The sequence below is a fragment of the Tarenaya hassleriana genome, unplaced genomic scaffold, assembly GCF_000463585.1.
Source record: "Tarenaya hassleriana unplaced genomic scaffold, ASM46358v1 Cleome28, whole genome shotgun sequence".
Taxonomy (NCBI): Eukaryota; Viridiplantae; Streptophyta; class Magnoliopsida; order Brassicales; family Cleomaceae; genus Tarenaya; species Tarenaya hassleriana.
Window position 1 is genome coordinate 83,689 of NW_010966021.1, and position 13,797 is coordinate 97,485.

At 40.4% G+C, this 13,797-nt stretch overlaps 4 protein-coding genes across 6 annotated transcripts; all 4 read left to right on the forward strand.

Moving 5' to 3' along the window:
• Positions 1 to 1,204: 1,204 nt before the first annotated feature.
• Positions 1,205 to 5,343, forward strand: LOC104817657 (microtubule-associated protein TORTIFOLIA1). Of its 3 annotated transcripts, none has more exons than XM_010546910.1 (5): positions 1,206 to 2,051; positions 2,342 to 2,533; positions 2,786 to 4,330; positions 4,443 to 4,508; positions 5,009 to 5,343. In XM_010546910.1, the coding sequence occupies exons 1-5, from the start codon at positions 1,335 to 1,337 to the stop codon at positions 5,138 to 5,140; spliced, it is 2,652 nt and encodes an 883-aa protein (XP_010545212.1). In that variant the 5' UTR covers positions 1,206 to 1,334; the 3' UTR covers positions 5,141 to 5,343. The 3 variants fall into 3 exon arrangements, with proteins under 3 accessions (XP_010545213.1, XP_010545212.1, XP_019058570.1); XM_019203025.1 differs by lacking the exon at positions 4,443 to 4,508 and adding an exon at positions 4,523 to 4,830 and having other exon boundaries at positions 1,208 to 2,051; positions 2,786 to 4,022; positions 4,943 to 5,343; XM_010546911.2 differs by lacking the exon at positions 4,443 to 4,508 and having other exon boundaries at positions 1,205 to 2,051; positions 4,943 to 5,343.
• Positions 5,344 to 5,505: 162 nt separating this feature from the next.
• On the forward strand, positions 5,506 to 7,249 carry LOC104817659. Its single transcript, XM_010546912.1, has 2 exons — positions 5,506 to 5,851; positions 6,811 to 7,249. The coding sequence occupies exons 1-2, from the start codon at positions 5,692 to 5,694 to the stop codon at positions 7,089 to 7,091; spliced, it is 441 nt and encodes a 146-aa protein (XP_010545214.1). The 5' UTR covers positions 5,506 to 5,691; the 3' UTR covers positions 7,092 to 7,249.
• A 248-nt stretch (positions 7,250 to 7,497) lies between these two features.
• LOC104817660 (probable folate-biopterin transporter 4) lies at positions 7,498 to 10,355 on the forward strand. The gene is made up of 7 exons (XM_010546913.2): positions 7,498 to 7,721; positions 8,272 to 8,399; positions 8,590 to 8,811; positions 8,934 to 9,380; positions 9,469 to 9,666; positions 9,738 to 9,875; positions 9,980 to 10,355. The coding sequence occupies exons 1-7, from the start codon at positions 7,641 to 7,643 to the stop codon at positions 10,239 to 10,241; spliced, it is 1,476 nt and encodes a 491-aa protein (XP_010545215.1). The 5' UTR covers positions 7,498 to 7,640; the 3' UTR covers positions 10,242 to 10,355.
• A 255-nt stretch (positions 10,356 to 10,610) lies between these two features.
• On the forward strand, positions 10,611 to 12,601 carry LOC104817661 (vacuolar protein sorting-associated protein 22 homolog 1). The gene is made up of 7 exons (XM_010546915.1): positions 10,611 to 10,721; positions 10,870 to 10,980; positions 11,263 to 11,398; positions 11,654 to 11,808; positions 11,896 to 12,003; positions 12,094 to 12,183; positions 12,330 to 12,601. The coding sequence occupies exons 1-7, from the start codon at positions 10,671 to 10,673 to the stop codon at positions 12,429 to 12,431; spliced, it is 753 nt and encodes a 250-aa protein (XP_010545217.1). The 5' UTR covers positions 10,611 to 10,670; the 3' UTR covers positions 12,432 to 12,601.
• Positions 12,602 to 13,797: the final 1,196 nt, after the last annotated feature.

Here is a 13,797-nt window from a genome sequence, read left to right on the forward strand (position 1 = left end):
ATTGGGATAAAATAGATTGATCAATAACATCTAGGAAAAACCTTTAAAAAAACCTCGAACTTAAAAAAAATATACAAATAAACCTTCAACTTGTAAAACTGTCATTTAAACTCCAAACTTGCAGTTAGTAACTGAATAAAACATCGAACTTGCAAATTGTTTCTCTAATAACCCATTGACCTATTTGACCACAATTTCGGGTGATCGGAAATACACGTTGGCCCGAAGAACTATGTCATAGTATCCACGTAACCAATTTTAAATGATTTTTGCTCCAAAATCGGATTTATTTACTCTCAAACCGAATTAAATTTTGACCCACAAAATACTGATGTGACAAAAAATCATTTAAAACTGGTTATGCGGATATACTGACATCAATTTTTCAGGCCAACATGGATTTCCGATCACCTGAAATTATGGGCAAACCGGTAAACGGGTTATTAGAGCAACAATTTGCAAGTTCGAAGTTTTATTCATTTATATACTGCAAGTTTGGAGTTTAAATGATAGTTTTATAAATTGAAGATTTATTTGTATATTTCTTTTGAAAGTTCGAGATTTTGTAGGTTTTTTCCCTAACATATATAATCAATTTTGAAAATAACTCCGTTTCTGAATTAGCAGTTTTAGGATTATTATATTCACTTTTTTAAAATCTATGTAAGAATTTTGAATCAAAATCACCCTTATCACTATACTTAAATTTTAATGAAAAAATTGAAAAAAAAATATTTGAATTTGTCAATTTTTACAAAATAAAATTCACATTTTATTTTTTACTAAAAAAATAATTTTTGATTTATAAATAAATCTCAATTTTATAACAATTGTCATTTTAAAACCTATAATTGATGCAGCATAATGATATTGTGACATCGTAACTAATGATATATTATATATAATCAAAATATTGATTTATTACATAGAATATCGGTAAGTCAATATTTAAATTGAAAAATGATAATGATTGTAAAGTTTAAATTTTATTTTTTCTTAAAAAATGAAATTGATATTCAATTTGATAAAAAAATAAAATTTAAGTTTTATTTTGTGAAAATGGGGAAGTTGGGTTTTTTGGAATTTTTTTATTTTAATTAAGAAATGCGATATATAATCCTATTGAAATCTCGAAATTTTGGTATTTGTCTGTAGTAAATCGAAATAATTTTAGTAGGTTGATCGCATTTAAAATTTAAAATAGTGAAGTGATAAAACACTCTCAGTGATTTTGATGCATCGTCTTCTTCTTCAGCCTTAACCGTGACTCTCCCCGTGTCAGATCTCGTATACCTTCTTCTTCAGCAGCATCTCTCGCGTCGAGATTCGCCGGAATGAGCACACCGGCGACGGGGGCGAGATCGGGGCGGTCGGCGAAACCGCTGGGCGCGGCGGCGAGGTCGTCCTCTTCCGCCTCCGCTTCTCTCTCCTCCCATCTCGCAATGGTGGAGCTGAAGCAGAAGATCCTCACTTCTCTCTCCAAGCTCGCCGACCGGGATACTCACCAGATCGCCGTCGAAGATCTCGAGAAGACCATACAGTCTCTCTCGCCGGAAACCCTACCGATGCTCCTGAACTGCCTCTACGATTCCTGCTCCGATCCGAAACCTGCCGTGAAGAAGGAGAGTCTCCGCTTACTCTCCTACGTCTGCAGCCTCCATACCGACTCGACGGCGGCCCACCTGACGAAGATTATCGGTCAGATTGTGAAACGGTTGAAGGATTCCGATTCGGGAGTCAGGGATGCTTGTCGCGACGCGATTGGTGCGCTTTCTGGGATTTATCTGAAGGGCAAGGAAGAGGGGAACAATGTCGGCACGGCCTCGTCGGTGGTGGGGCTGTTCGTGAAGCCATTGTTCGAAGCAATGGGAGAGCAGAACAAAGCGGTGCAATCTGCTGCGGCGTTGTGTATGGCTAAGATGGTGGAATCTGCTGCTGATCCTCAGGTTGCTGCTTTCCAGAAGCTTTGTCCTAGAATCTGCAAGCTCTTGGGCAATCCAAATTTCATGGCCAAGTCTTCTCTTTTACCTCTTGTTGCGAGTTTGTCTCAGGTTTGCATAATTCTGATTCTTCTTGTCACCTTGAGTCGATTCACACTATGCTTGTCTTACTGAATGGGTGAAAAGTCTGGATTTTGGAACTGGTCGCACTGACATGAAATCTTAAGCTCAGCCCTAAAAAGGTTTTGGTAACTCTGTTTTAGGAGTAGATGGGTTTTGAGGTTATCTGTCTCAATTGATTAATCAAGAAGAGACAAATGACTTGAGAAGGGTTTTGGGCATTCAGTGGATAAAAGTTTGTTTTTGAAATAGAGAAGTAAAGTGCGAACGTTCTGGTGCAGGTCGGAGCAATTACACTTCAGAGCTTGGATTCGTTGCTCGAAAGCATCCATGGATGTCTCGGAAGTACAGATTGGGCGACACGAAAGGCTGCAGCAGAGGCCTTGATTGCCTTAGCATTACATTCAAGCAGTTTAGTTAAAGATAAAGCTGATTCCACTCTCACCACGCTCGAGGCATGTCGTTTTGACAAGGTATTGTATATTATATAGATTGTATCTATTACTGCATAATTCATTACAAAGCATGATACTTTATGGTGCTTTTGTGCTTTTCTCAATTATCACAATAAAAATGGAATGAGTAAGCAAGGATCCTGGAGTTCTTTTGTCTTCATTGTTCATTTCGATTTTGATGTTATAACGGCATGCATTAGTGTAAAATTAGTCAACTTAGAGTTGGAATGATGTTTACTCTTGACAGTTTAATGATGATCTTTGGAATAGATAAAACCTGTCAGGGACAGCATGACTGAGGCATTGCAGTTGTGGAAAAAGATTGGTGGAAAATGTGTAGATGGTGCAGTAGATGAGCAAAGCCCTTCATCTGTTGAGCAGCTTGGCTCTGAAAAGATCGGGGAGGAAAGATCTAACCTAGCCGATCTGATGAAGAAAGAGGCACCTGATGGTTCCATACTCAATCTGGATTCTAGTTGTAAAGGCAAAGGAGGTATTCCTGAAAAGGCAGTAGTGATGTTGAAGAAGAAAGCACCCGCCTTAAGTGACAAAGAGCTTAACCCAGAATTTTTTCAAAGACTCGAGCGAAGGGGATCTGGTGATTTGCCTGTGGAAGTTGTAGTTCCTCGTGGGAATAAAAATGTTTCCAACATGAACACTACGGAGGAATCTGGACATAATGATGTTGATATGAGAAGTTCAAATCATTTTAAAGATGTTAAGGTGGGTGACCATGGATTTCCAAATTCCAAGTTCCCAAGTTTTGAGACGACAAGTAATAAACAGGCAGAAAGAAGATTTGATGGGATGGAATCCCGGACAGGCACAGCTGGTGAGGCCATTGCCAAGGATAGTATGAACCAAAAGGATACATCCACAAATCATACTACAGTATCAGATATCGACAGCCAATCTGAAGGATCCCTTGGAAATAATAGAGGAAATTGGTCAGCCATCCAGAGGCAGTTATTGCAGCTGGAGAGACAACAGGCTAATCTCATGAACATGGTCCAAGAATTCATTGGGGGATCTCATGGCAGTATGGTGACTTTAGAGAACAGAGTAAGGGGTTTAGAGAGGATTGTTGAAGACATGGCGAGGGATCTTTCGATATCATCAGGGAGGAGGGCAAACCTCCCAACTGGATTTGGAAAATACGGTGGCTTCCCTAATTATCCGACCTCAAAGTATAACGGCCGAGCCCCAGTAGGAGACAGAGGTTCCCACCCTGATGGAACTATGAGGGGAAGGACATGGACATCTGACATGGCAGATGATTGGAGCATACCTCCTTATGCTGCTTCTAGAAACGGGTCAAGAAGATCGCCTAGATCTGAACACGAGAATGATCACTTCGGAAATGGGAGGAGAGGCTGGAATAAAGCAGCTGGGTCTGTCAGATTCGGGGAAGGGCCTTCAGCGAGAAGCGTGTGGCAAGCATCAAAAGATGAAGCCACTCTCGAAGCAATCAGAGTGGCTGGGGGGGGGGGTGGTACGATCACTCGACCAGCTCGTGTGGCCGCTGTTCCTGAAGCCGAGGCCATGGCAGAAGACGAAAACGGGTTGCAGGAACGAGACCCGATATGGACTTCTTGGAGTAACGCAATGCACTCACTCCGTGTGGGTGATATGGATTCGGCTTATGCTGAAGTTCTCTCCATAGGTGACCATCACCTCCTCATCAAGCTGATGGACAGAACAGGTCCTGTTATCGATCAGTTGTCCAATGAGATCGCTTGTGAGGCTCTGAACGCCATTGCACAGTTTCTCTTGGATCACAACCTCTACGACATCTGCTTATCTTGGATCCAACAGGTACACACACGTACATACGTACATACATATCCTTCAACATCAGATGCTTCGGATTGAAACCACAGAATCAGTTCTTGGCTAACCAGATACCGATTTTTTCTCGTTCTTGCAGCTCCTGGAAGTGATTGTACAAGAAGGACCAGACGTGTTCGGAGTAGCAATGGAGTTGAAGACAGAGATCTTGCTTTCGACCAGCTCGTGTGGCCGCTGTTCCTGAAGCCGAGGCCATGGCAGAAGACGAAAACGGGTTGCAGGAACGAGACCCGATATGGACTTCTTGGAGTAACGCAATGCACTCACTCCGTGTGGGTGATATGGATTCGGCTTATGCTGAAGTTCTCTCCATAGGTGACCATCACCTCCTCATCAAGCTGATGGACAGAACAGGTCCTGTTATCGATCAGTTGTCCAATGAGATCGCTTGTGAGGCTCTGAACGCCATTGCACAGTTTCTCTTGGATCACAACCTCTACGACATCTGCTTATCTTGGATCCAACAGGTACACACACGTACATACGTACATACATATCCTTCAACATCAGATGCTTCGGATTGAAACCACAGAATCAGTTCTTGGCTAACCAGATACCGATTTTTTCTCGTTCTTGCAGCTCCTGGAAGTGATTGTACAAGAAGGACCAGACGTGTTCGGAGTAGCAATGGAGTTGAAGACAGAGATCTTGCTTAACTTGCAAGATTCGTGTGCGACAATGGAACCTCCTGAGGAATGGGAGGGTCCTCCTCCTGAACAGCTCGTAATGCAGCTGTCTTCGGCTTGGGACATCGACCCTCAACATTTCGACAAATAAATCGATCAATCACTCCACCCACTGTTCTTATCTAACAATGGATATTTTCCTGTGTTTGTCAGACTTTCAGATGAGTTGATGATCAAAGTGTACTGTACCTGTACGGTACTTCCACTGTTCTTACCGAACAATGGATCTCTTATCATGTCGTGTTCTTAAAACCGTATATAAGATACTGTAAGAAAACAAAAAGGTTTCTTGAAGGTGATGAGATGAACTTGGAACCTGATGGATCCTGCAAGGAAAAAATAAGTTTTTTGGTGAATTTCTTATTAATCCAATTAATTGAACAAATTATTAATGTTTCTCACATTTCCCCATGTTTTTCAGTTTTACTGCAGTTTACAATCGTATAATAACCCTTGGATAGAGACAGAGAGTCTTGACTTTGACCAAAGCTGATTTAATGGGGGAAAATAAGGTATGGTGGTTTCTGCCTTGAGAGGGGAGGATCACAGCTCACCAGTGACGAGTTCCAGTTTTTTTTTCGTCGGTCTCCATTTCTGCGTCAGGAGAAGAAAGGATCGAGCTTTCGCACCGCTTTCGGATTCATGGACTTGCGCACGAACAATCTCGTACTGGGTCTGCTCCTGATAGTTGCAATCTTCAGAGCTCCAGGTGTCGGCGCATGGACTGGTGAGATTCGCGGCAGGGTTGTCTGCGACGTCTGTGGTGATTCTTCAATCGGACCCGAAGACCACGTTCTCGAAGGTCTGTCTCTGTTTCTCTCTTCCATTCTGAGATTTCAGATGTTCAATTACCCAATTCGATGGAAAAAATATCGATCTTTGTTTGTCCGAAAGTCTTTGAACTTGTCTCTAAAGATTGGGTTACTTTCAAAGGGCCCTTGCTAAAGACTGTTGCTTTGTGTTTGGATTGATCATTGGTTGTAAGCAGTGGACTCCAAAGATTCTCACGCATGAAATTGGTGTGATTTCAGAAATTGATCTCAATTTGTTTCAACAGTTCCATAGACTAATCTACTAGCCACCTTTTTCTCTGTGTTGTTACTTCTGTTCTTTTTTCTTCTCTCAATTGGGTCTTACGGATCGTCGATTGAACTGGCTTTGACCGTTGAGTATAACTAAGGAAGAAGCTTGAGAGCGATTCTGGTTTGTTTTGTCTCTAACCTGACAGGAACTGAGTATTGAGATTGTTGTGGTTTTCAGGGCTTTTTCTATATCGCCCACTCGTTGTAATGATTTCCAGTTCGTCTTGTAGAGTTCCCATAACAGATATGACCAAAATCTATGACCTCAAACAAGTGAAATGCATGTCCATCCGTATGCAGAGCAAACAAATTATAATCCTAGCTGTGTTCCATTCCTGGGTTAAGTTCCATCTGCACTGTTGTCCATCCGTATGGCCATTGGTATAGCTTGTTGTGATCCTCTTATTATCTTGTTCTATCTTTTCTCCTTCACATACTCGTTGATCCTGTAGGGTATCTACACACTGAAGTAGACATTGTTCATCGCTTATTTCCCGTTCACATGCGAAAAGATTCACGCTTGAAGTTGAAGTTTTTTCATGTGTTTGCCGAAACCGTTCTTCCTAGTCACTTGCTTGTATCACAAAACACAGCCTTTCTGATAGTAAATTGTCTATATGGTGTTAACACTATCAGTACAAAAGGTTCTCAATCTTCTTCTTCATCCTTCTTACCGCAGGGGCGGAGGTTGCAGTTCTTTGCATAACCAAATCCGGAGAGGTTGTGAACTACCAAGCGTTCACGAACTCCAAAGGCGTATACACAGTGGCTGAAACCATGCCCGAGAGCGAGCGGTGGGACGCCTGCCTTGCCAGACCCATCAGCAGCTTCCATGAGCTCTGCAACCGGCCGAGCCCTGGCAGTGCCGGGATCAAGTTCACTTATAAACGACCCTCGGGTTACTTTCACAATGTCAAGCCTTTCGTCTATCGACCTGAAAACTCTCCTTCCTATTGCTGATTCAAGAATCAGAAGCAAGAAAGCTTAAAGGCTTGAAAAGGACAGGGTACTTGGCATGTTAAAAACCCTTTGGCAATAATGAGGAGAAACTCTTTTACTTGAAAATGTTCATGTGGAAGTACCTGAAGGCAAATTCAAACTTCTCAATCTTTTTTTTTCTTTTGGGAAATAGATTGGAAATTGGTCATGAATGTGATTAATGTGGGAAATAGTCAAACTCAAAGTTCAAGAGAGTAATGTCACATGTCGGTGACCGTAGGCAGGCGACGGTCATCGTATTGTGGGTCCCACTGATGACATGTCGACGTCTTACAGGTTCAACAACGTGTCCCAAACACCAGAACATCGGAGGCACGAAATTACGAAACCGCCCTTACGGTCGTCGTGCTTAAGCAATGGCATAACTGAAAATTAATGTCGGGACGAAGAAATTTCATAGCTGGGGAAAATAGAGAACCGTTAAGAGAAACAGAGGTTTTTCTCGAGAAAGTGAGAGAAACTTTGATGATACGAAATAGAAGATAAAACCTGCTATTCTTTCACTTGAAGATGATACATTGGATAAAGCAGCTGAGATCGGCGTTTGGTATCGCGTTTCTGTGGCTCGTTTGCCTTATTTACTTCACCCAGGTTTTGATCTCTGTTCCTTTCTCCGAATCGTATGATTTCTATTGTTGTTTCGGACCAATCTGGAGATGGAGATTCCAAAGGAACGAACTGTTGTCAAGAGTGATTTTGTCGCGTGCTGTTGTGACGTTGATTACGCGAAATCTAATTTTCTATGTTGGGTAATGGAGAGAGACTCAATTAGGGATTCGAAATTTCTGGTTCGAAACGCTTTATCTGATTGCTTTTGTATTCTTTTGGAACAGAACTACAGTTTACCAGTCAAATCTGTCCCTTTTTTCTCTGTTTTTATGAATTCTCATGTGTTCCATCGCTGTTCATAGATCATTCAGACATCTTAAGTGCTATAAATTGAGGGTGAAGTGAAAATTGTTCATGGTTGTGTTATGAATTCGTACTATTGTGTGATATTGGAAGATAAATTCAAAAGGAACAGAACTAGCTTGGTTGTGCTGTTATATATTTTTGATAATCTTGTTCCCTGTGTTTCATCAAATTGATTTACTGATTCTGTTTTTTTTTTCTTTTCCCATGGATTCTGCTATAAATATAGGGTTTTAGATCCTTTGTCTGGACTGCTGTTTCATACCAGTTGAAAGACAGGCTTCAGTTGTCACCATCAGCTTCTCAGTTCGTCTTTTCTGTAGCATTCTTTCCATGGAGCATTAAACCATTATACGGGTATGAATATACAAATAATCTTGGATCACTTACTAATCACGTTTTGTATAATGTGATTTGTGGCATTACATGTCTCGAGGGATGTCAGTACGAATCAAGATTGCATCATTGTCGATGAGAGCATGTCTTCTTTCTCATACAGAAATCTTCAGGAATGATACATTGTTTCTTTTCACTTGTGTTTTGGCAGAATCATTTCCGATTGTATCCCAATCAGACGGAAAAAGAGGACACCATACTTGATGATTTCAACTGTGCTGTCTCTTGTGCCATGGCTTTTGCTAGGCCTAGATTTGTCCTTGCGAAGTTCAAGTCTGTATCTCATGATTTTGTTGACTGTACAAAATTTGGGATCAGCCATGGCTGATGTTGTGATCGATGCCATGATAGCTGAGGCAGTAAGACATGAAAGGTAACATAGACTAGTTCATCTTATTTCTTTTTTTCCCCACCCTTTAATGATTGTCTGCTCTTAGATTATAATGTACTCATCGATCTATTAACCATTCGAGTTATCGCTGAATAATCTTTCAGGGCCTCGTTTTCTGGAGACCTTCAGTCGGTCTCGTGGCTAGCCATGGCTTTGGGAGGAATATGTGGGAGTTTGTTAGGAGGGTATGCGTTAAACAACTTAGGGATTGATGCAATATTCCTCCTTTTCACTGTACTACCGGCACTGCAGTTACTATCATGTGCTCTGGTTGAAGAAATTCCCGTTGAAGATGAGATGGTGGATTCAAATGGCTTTGAAGAGAAAAGCAAGATGAGCAATGATTCTGATGGAGATCTATTGTCCGAAAAGAAGTCCAGCGTCAATGCTCCGAGAAGAAGGAAGAGTCAGAAGAAAAATAGGAAGGAAACTGTAAATGAGAAATCTCAAACGAAAAGAAGCCCCGAGTCTTTGGCCTCACAGTGGTTCCAGTCATTGAAAGCAGCTGCTTATGGTTTGGGTCGTGCGTTTAAGCAGCCGATCATTTTGAGGTAATGATCGGTACATTTCCATGAGTAGGTTTTATGGAACTAATGATATAATTCCTTTTTGATATCTTTTTGTTTATCTGATTTTCAGACCAATGACATGGTTCTTCATCGCTCATGTCACATTCCCAAACCTATCTACAGTCATGTTCTATTATCAGACCGAGGTCTTGAAATTGGATGCATCTTTTTTGGGGAGCGCCCGTGTTGTTGGTTGGTTAGGTCTCATGCTCGGAACCTTCATTTACAACCGATATCTGACGAAAATGAAGCTACGAAAATCTCTCATGTAAGCCTCACCTATACATATCTTTCTGCTTTTGCTCCATTGGTTTCCTAATCCACAAAACATCAATGCAGGTGGGCTCAGGTAGGGTTGTCTCTGACAATCATCCTAGATATGGTTCTTGTATCCAGAACCAATCTGGAGTTGAGTGTATCAGACAAGACAATGGTGCTCTTCGGTTCAGCTCTTGCTGACGCAATCAATCAACTGAAGTATGTGCTCTCGTTTCTTTCACTTTACCAGACACAAAACATTATCCACCCATTTATGGTTTCAATCACCAGACAACAAAAAAACCCGACCATGATTCTTGCAGGTTCATGCCGTTCTTGATCTTGTCGGGTCGGTTATGTCCTCCGGGGATAGAAGGAACGCTTTTCGCGCTCTTTATGTCGATTAACAACTTTGGGAACACGGTCGGGTCGTTTGTGGGAGCAGGATTGGCTTCAGTTCTGAGAATATCTTCAGGATCGTTTGACAATCTGTTCTTGGGCTTAGCCGTTCAAGTGTTGTGCGTTTACATTCCCATGTTGTTCCTTTTCTTGATACCCAAGGAAGCTACTGGGGTTTCCGCATAAGGGATTCAGACTCATAGAAAGTTTCTTTTAGTTGATTTTTCTCACAGAAAATCTCAAATATAGAAGGGGAATTGTATCTCGAATTTGAATTAAGACTGTGGATTTTTTTTTTTATATAGATTTTTCTCTGATCTGAACAGATCGCCAGATTCTCTTGTCATCACCGCAATTAAAACAGAATAAAAAAAATAAACGAGTAGGAAAAAAAAGTCGGAAGCCACACTGAATTTATCAGAGCTTGGTTTCGATCCAGGGACCTGTGGGTTATGGGCCCACCACGCTTCCGCTGCGCCAATCTGATTTGTTGTTCAATGGTTTCCAAAGATTTTCATTACCTTAAGCAGCGTGTCGGCTTCTCTACACCACGGAAGGATTTTTTTCCGGGCTTGTCAGAATCTCAGTTGTGGAAGAGGACTCCAGGGATCAGAGATGAGACGGAGACCGGGAATCGGAGGATTGCAAAAGGCTGCTGCTGCTAGGGTTTTGCTTATTTTCCCAATTTCTGTTTTGTAATTTTCCGGGCGATTCGATCGTCCGGTGTCGCTGTCTCTGGCGTTGAATCTGTTTCCATGATTACCCTTTTGTTCAATAGTGATTGATGTTATGTTTTACCGTAATCATCTTCCAGGATCAGTACCGATTACTCGGAGAAAATGTAGCGAAGCTACGGACGGATCTAATGAAAGAACAGCTTGCCACGTTTCGGTCTCAGCTCGAAGAATTCGCTCGTAAACACAAGGTCCAATTTTTTCGCATTAATTTCGATGAAATTTTCTGTCTGTACTTTCTGTGTTCTTATGCCAATTCTTAGTTATGGAAAAGAAACTGGTCTTTGAACGATGCCGGAGATTTTGAGGTTCCCTCCTGTTTATGGAAGTCTGGAATTCTATTTGCATACAAAAAAGGACGATATTAATGCCATTGATCAATGGGTGATAGAAGAACTCTACAAAATCATTGTTTCTTCTCTCTTTAACGTGTAAATTGTGCTGAAATGGGAGGCACGTTGGCTTTGTTGCAGAATGACATCCGTAAAAATCCTGCCTTCAGGGCTCAATTCCATGAAATGTGTGCTAAAGTCGGGGTGGATCCTCTGGCTTCGAACAAGGGTTTCTGGGCTGAACTGCTGGGAATTGGTGACTTCTATTATGAACTGGGTACGATGTTTAATCTCTTATCTATCTGACATAGTTGTGTTTTGTCGCAGTACTCAAGTTCACATTTGGATACGACTAACTTAATCCTTGTGTTCGGATGGGCTTGATAGCATATCCAAATGGTTCATTTTCTTGTTTTGAATTTGAACTTGTTTCCTTTAGTGTCATTCTGTTTCAAATCTGCTCTCTACAGCGGAAGGCACAGCCTTATATGATGTAAAATGTTTCCTGAAAAGTAGTTAATTTATCAAACAGGAGTTCAGATTATCGAGGTTTGCATGCTTACGAGGTTACACAACGGAGGTTTAATCAGCTTGCAGGAGCTGTGTAGCCATCTTCGTCAGAGAAGAAAAAAAGATCGTGAAGCCGTGACCGAAGATGATTGTCTTCGAGCTATCAGCAAGTTAAAGGTATCTTAGTCATGTTTTATAAACCTGTTGACAAACACGAAATTTGATGCGTTCTTGCCAATATCTCGTGGTCGTTAATCAACTCAGGTACTGGGTAGCGGGTTTGAAGTGATCACAGTTGGGAAGAGAAAGCTTATCCGGTCTGTTCCCACCGAGTTGAACAAAGACCATAATCAAATCTTGGAGCTTGCTCAGGTTATAGTCATGGATCTTTTCCTATGAAAACATCGATTGCGTAATTTCTGAAAAGCCAATGTTTTTCCTGCAATATTGCTATCTGTATAGGGTCAAGGCTTTGTGACCGTGGAAGAGGTACAGAGACGGCTTTCGTGGAAATCTGGTCGGGTCATAGATGCCCTCGAGACATTGTTAGAAGTAAGTCTATACTCAAGACTTGCCTCCTCCGTTGCATAACCTAATCTTGGTTACATCTAAAACTCTGTAATGGAAGAACAGCAATGCTGTCTGCTGTCCAGTTAGGCGAATGAAATTCTCTTTTCTTTCTTAAAACGTTATTTCAGGAGGGGCTTGCTATGATCGACGACGGCCACAGAGATGGAAAACGCCGGTATTGGTTCCCTTGTGTTTCTTCCGTTTACGCGTCAGCTGGAGCTGACAGTTAAAATCGTTACAGAAACGCTCTGATTCAGATCGTTTTGTTCTGCTTTTGTGTTGGTTCTGTTTTGTTTGTTTCATTATCTGTAACAATGGCCATGGTTACAGAAGATATTTGCTTGTGAAAGTAGAAGTTTGCAATTGTTCAACAGTGAGGGAGAGATATCTTATCATTATACGGTGAATCTGTACATTGAAGGAACACTGTATCCAAACACAAGGTCAGTGGTCATGAGGGGGTAATAAGTAGAAGTGGGTCCTTCGCATAACCGAGTTCAAAATTCTTGAACCGTATTCGGGAAACTCTTTCTAACATCGAACCGAACCGGTTATAATATAATAATCAATTGATAAATATTATAATAGAACCGAAAGAATTGAATCTAAATAATTACTGAATACCGAAATGTCCATCTCTGGTAACAACTATGATGACTTGACCTGTGTCCGGTGATGGGGATTTGGCTAACAGCAAGCAAACGTTCCATATTCCATAAACTAGGAGTAGTGACCATTTCGATTATTAATCGAACAAGTGAGTTGAACCGAACCGAATAAGACAACCGTATTCGAACCGAACCCGATATTAAAACCGAACGGTTATTATTTTCTTAAACCTAAAAAAATCAAAAATGAACCGAACCGAACCGAATAAAAAAATAATCGAAAAACCTGATAATTTCTTTGAAAAAATAAATTTTTTACCAAATCCGAACCGAAGTTTATATAAAAATCGAATGGTTATAATTTTTCTATAACCGAAATAACCGAAACCGATTTAACCGAACCGAATCCGAAATGGCCACCCCTGCCATAAACTTTGATAAAAAAAAAAATTGATATCACGGTTATACCGTTTTATTGTTAGAGTTGGAATATAATTAGGAAAAGTTCACTCATTGCATATATATAATATTTGTTATCTCGTCATTTAAACTTTTTTCACTATAATTTTCTTTTATTATAGGGTTCGACTGGTTGTGCCGCAGCGGTTGCGGTTGCGGGTGATAGCGTTTTCAGAACGTTTGATAGCGATTATGAATGATTAGTACTGATTGGTTGAGAAGTTGCTGTTGGTAGCGATTGCGGGTGAGTGCAGTTAGAAGTGAATGGTTCATTACGGTTGCGGTTGCGTTTTGATATAAATTATCAAAAAAAATATTATTTAAAAATAATTTTTTATAATAGTTTTAATTAAATTTTTCGTATCATTTGATAAAAATTATTTACTAAATTTATAATAATTAAATAATAAATTTAAAATATAAATATTATCAATTTAATTTATTTTTAAGTAAAAAAATAATTTTATTATAAAAATTATTAAAAATAATCATTATTAAACTTAAAAATTATACTATTATATTTTTTTAT

What these genes read in the sequence shown, in the direction of transcription:
- LOC104817657 (XM_010546911.2), top strand. Translation starts at nt 1,335, where the DNA reads ATGAGCACACCGGCGACGGGGGCGAGATCGGGGCGGTCGGCGAAACCG. An exon ending in TTGTTGCGAGTTTGTCTCAG is followed by an intron (nt 2,052 to 2,341) that starts GTTTGCATAATT and finishes GTTCTGGTGCAG; the next exon opens with GTCGGAGCAATTACACTTCA. An exon ending in GCTTATCTTGGATCCAACAG is followed by an intron (nt 4,331 to 4,942) that starts GTACACACACGT and finishes TCGTTCTTGCAG; the next exon opens with CTCCTGGAAGTGATTGTACA.
- LOC104817659 (XM_010546912.1), top strand. Translation starts at nt 5,692, where the DNA reads ATGGACTTGCGCACGAACAATCTCGTACTGGGTCTGCTCCTGATAGTT. An exon ending in CGAAGACCACGTTCTCGAAG is followed by an intron (nt 5,852 to 6,810) that starts GTCTGTCTCTGT and finishes TTCTTACCGCAG; the next exon opens with GGGCGGAGGTTGCAGTTCTT.
- LOC104817660 (XM_010546913.2), top strand. Translation starts at nt 7,641, where the DNA reads ATGATACATTGGATAAAGCAGCTGAGATCGGCGTTTGGTATCGCGTTT. An exon ending in AGCATTAAACCATTATACGG is followed by an intron (nt 8,400 to 8,589) that starts GTATGAATATAC and finishes GTGTTTTGGCAG; the next exon opens with AATCATTTCCGATTGTATCC. An exon ending in GACGCAATCAATCAACTGAA is followed by an intron (nt 9,876 to 9,979) that starts GTATGTGCTCTC and finishes TGATTCTTGCAG; the next exon opens with GTTCATGCCGTTCTTGATCT.
- LOC104817661 (XM_010546915.1), top strand. Translation starts at nt 10,671, where the DNA reads ATGAGACGGAGACCGGGAATCGGAGGATTGCAAAAGGCTGCTGCTGCT. An exon ending in AAAAGGCTGCTGCTGCTAGG is followed by an intron (nt 10,722 to 10,869) that starts GTTTTGCTTATT and finishes ATCATCTTCCAG; the next exon opens with GATCAGTACCGATTACTCGG. An exon ending in CCCTCGAGACATTGTTAGAA is followed by an intron (nt 12,184 to 12,329) that starts GTAAGTCTATAC and finishes ACGTTATTTCAG; the next exon opens with GAGGGGCTTGCTATGATCGA.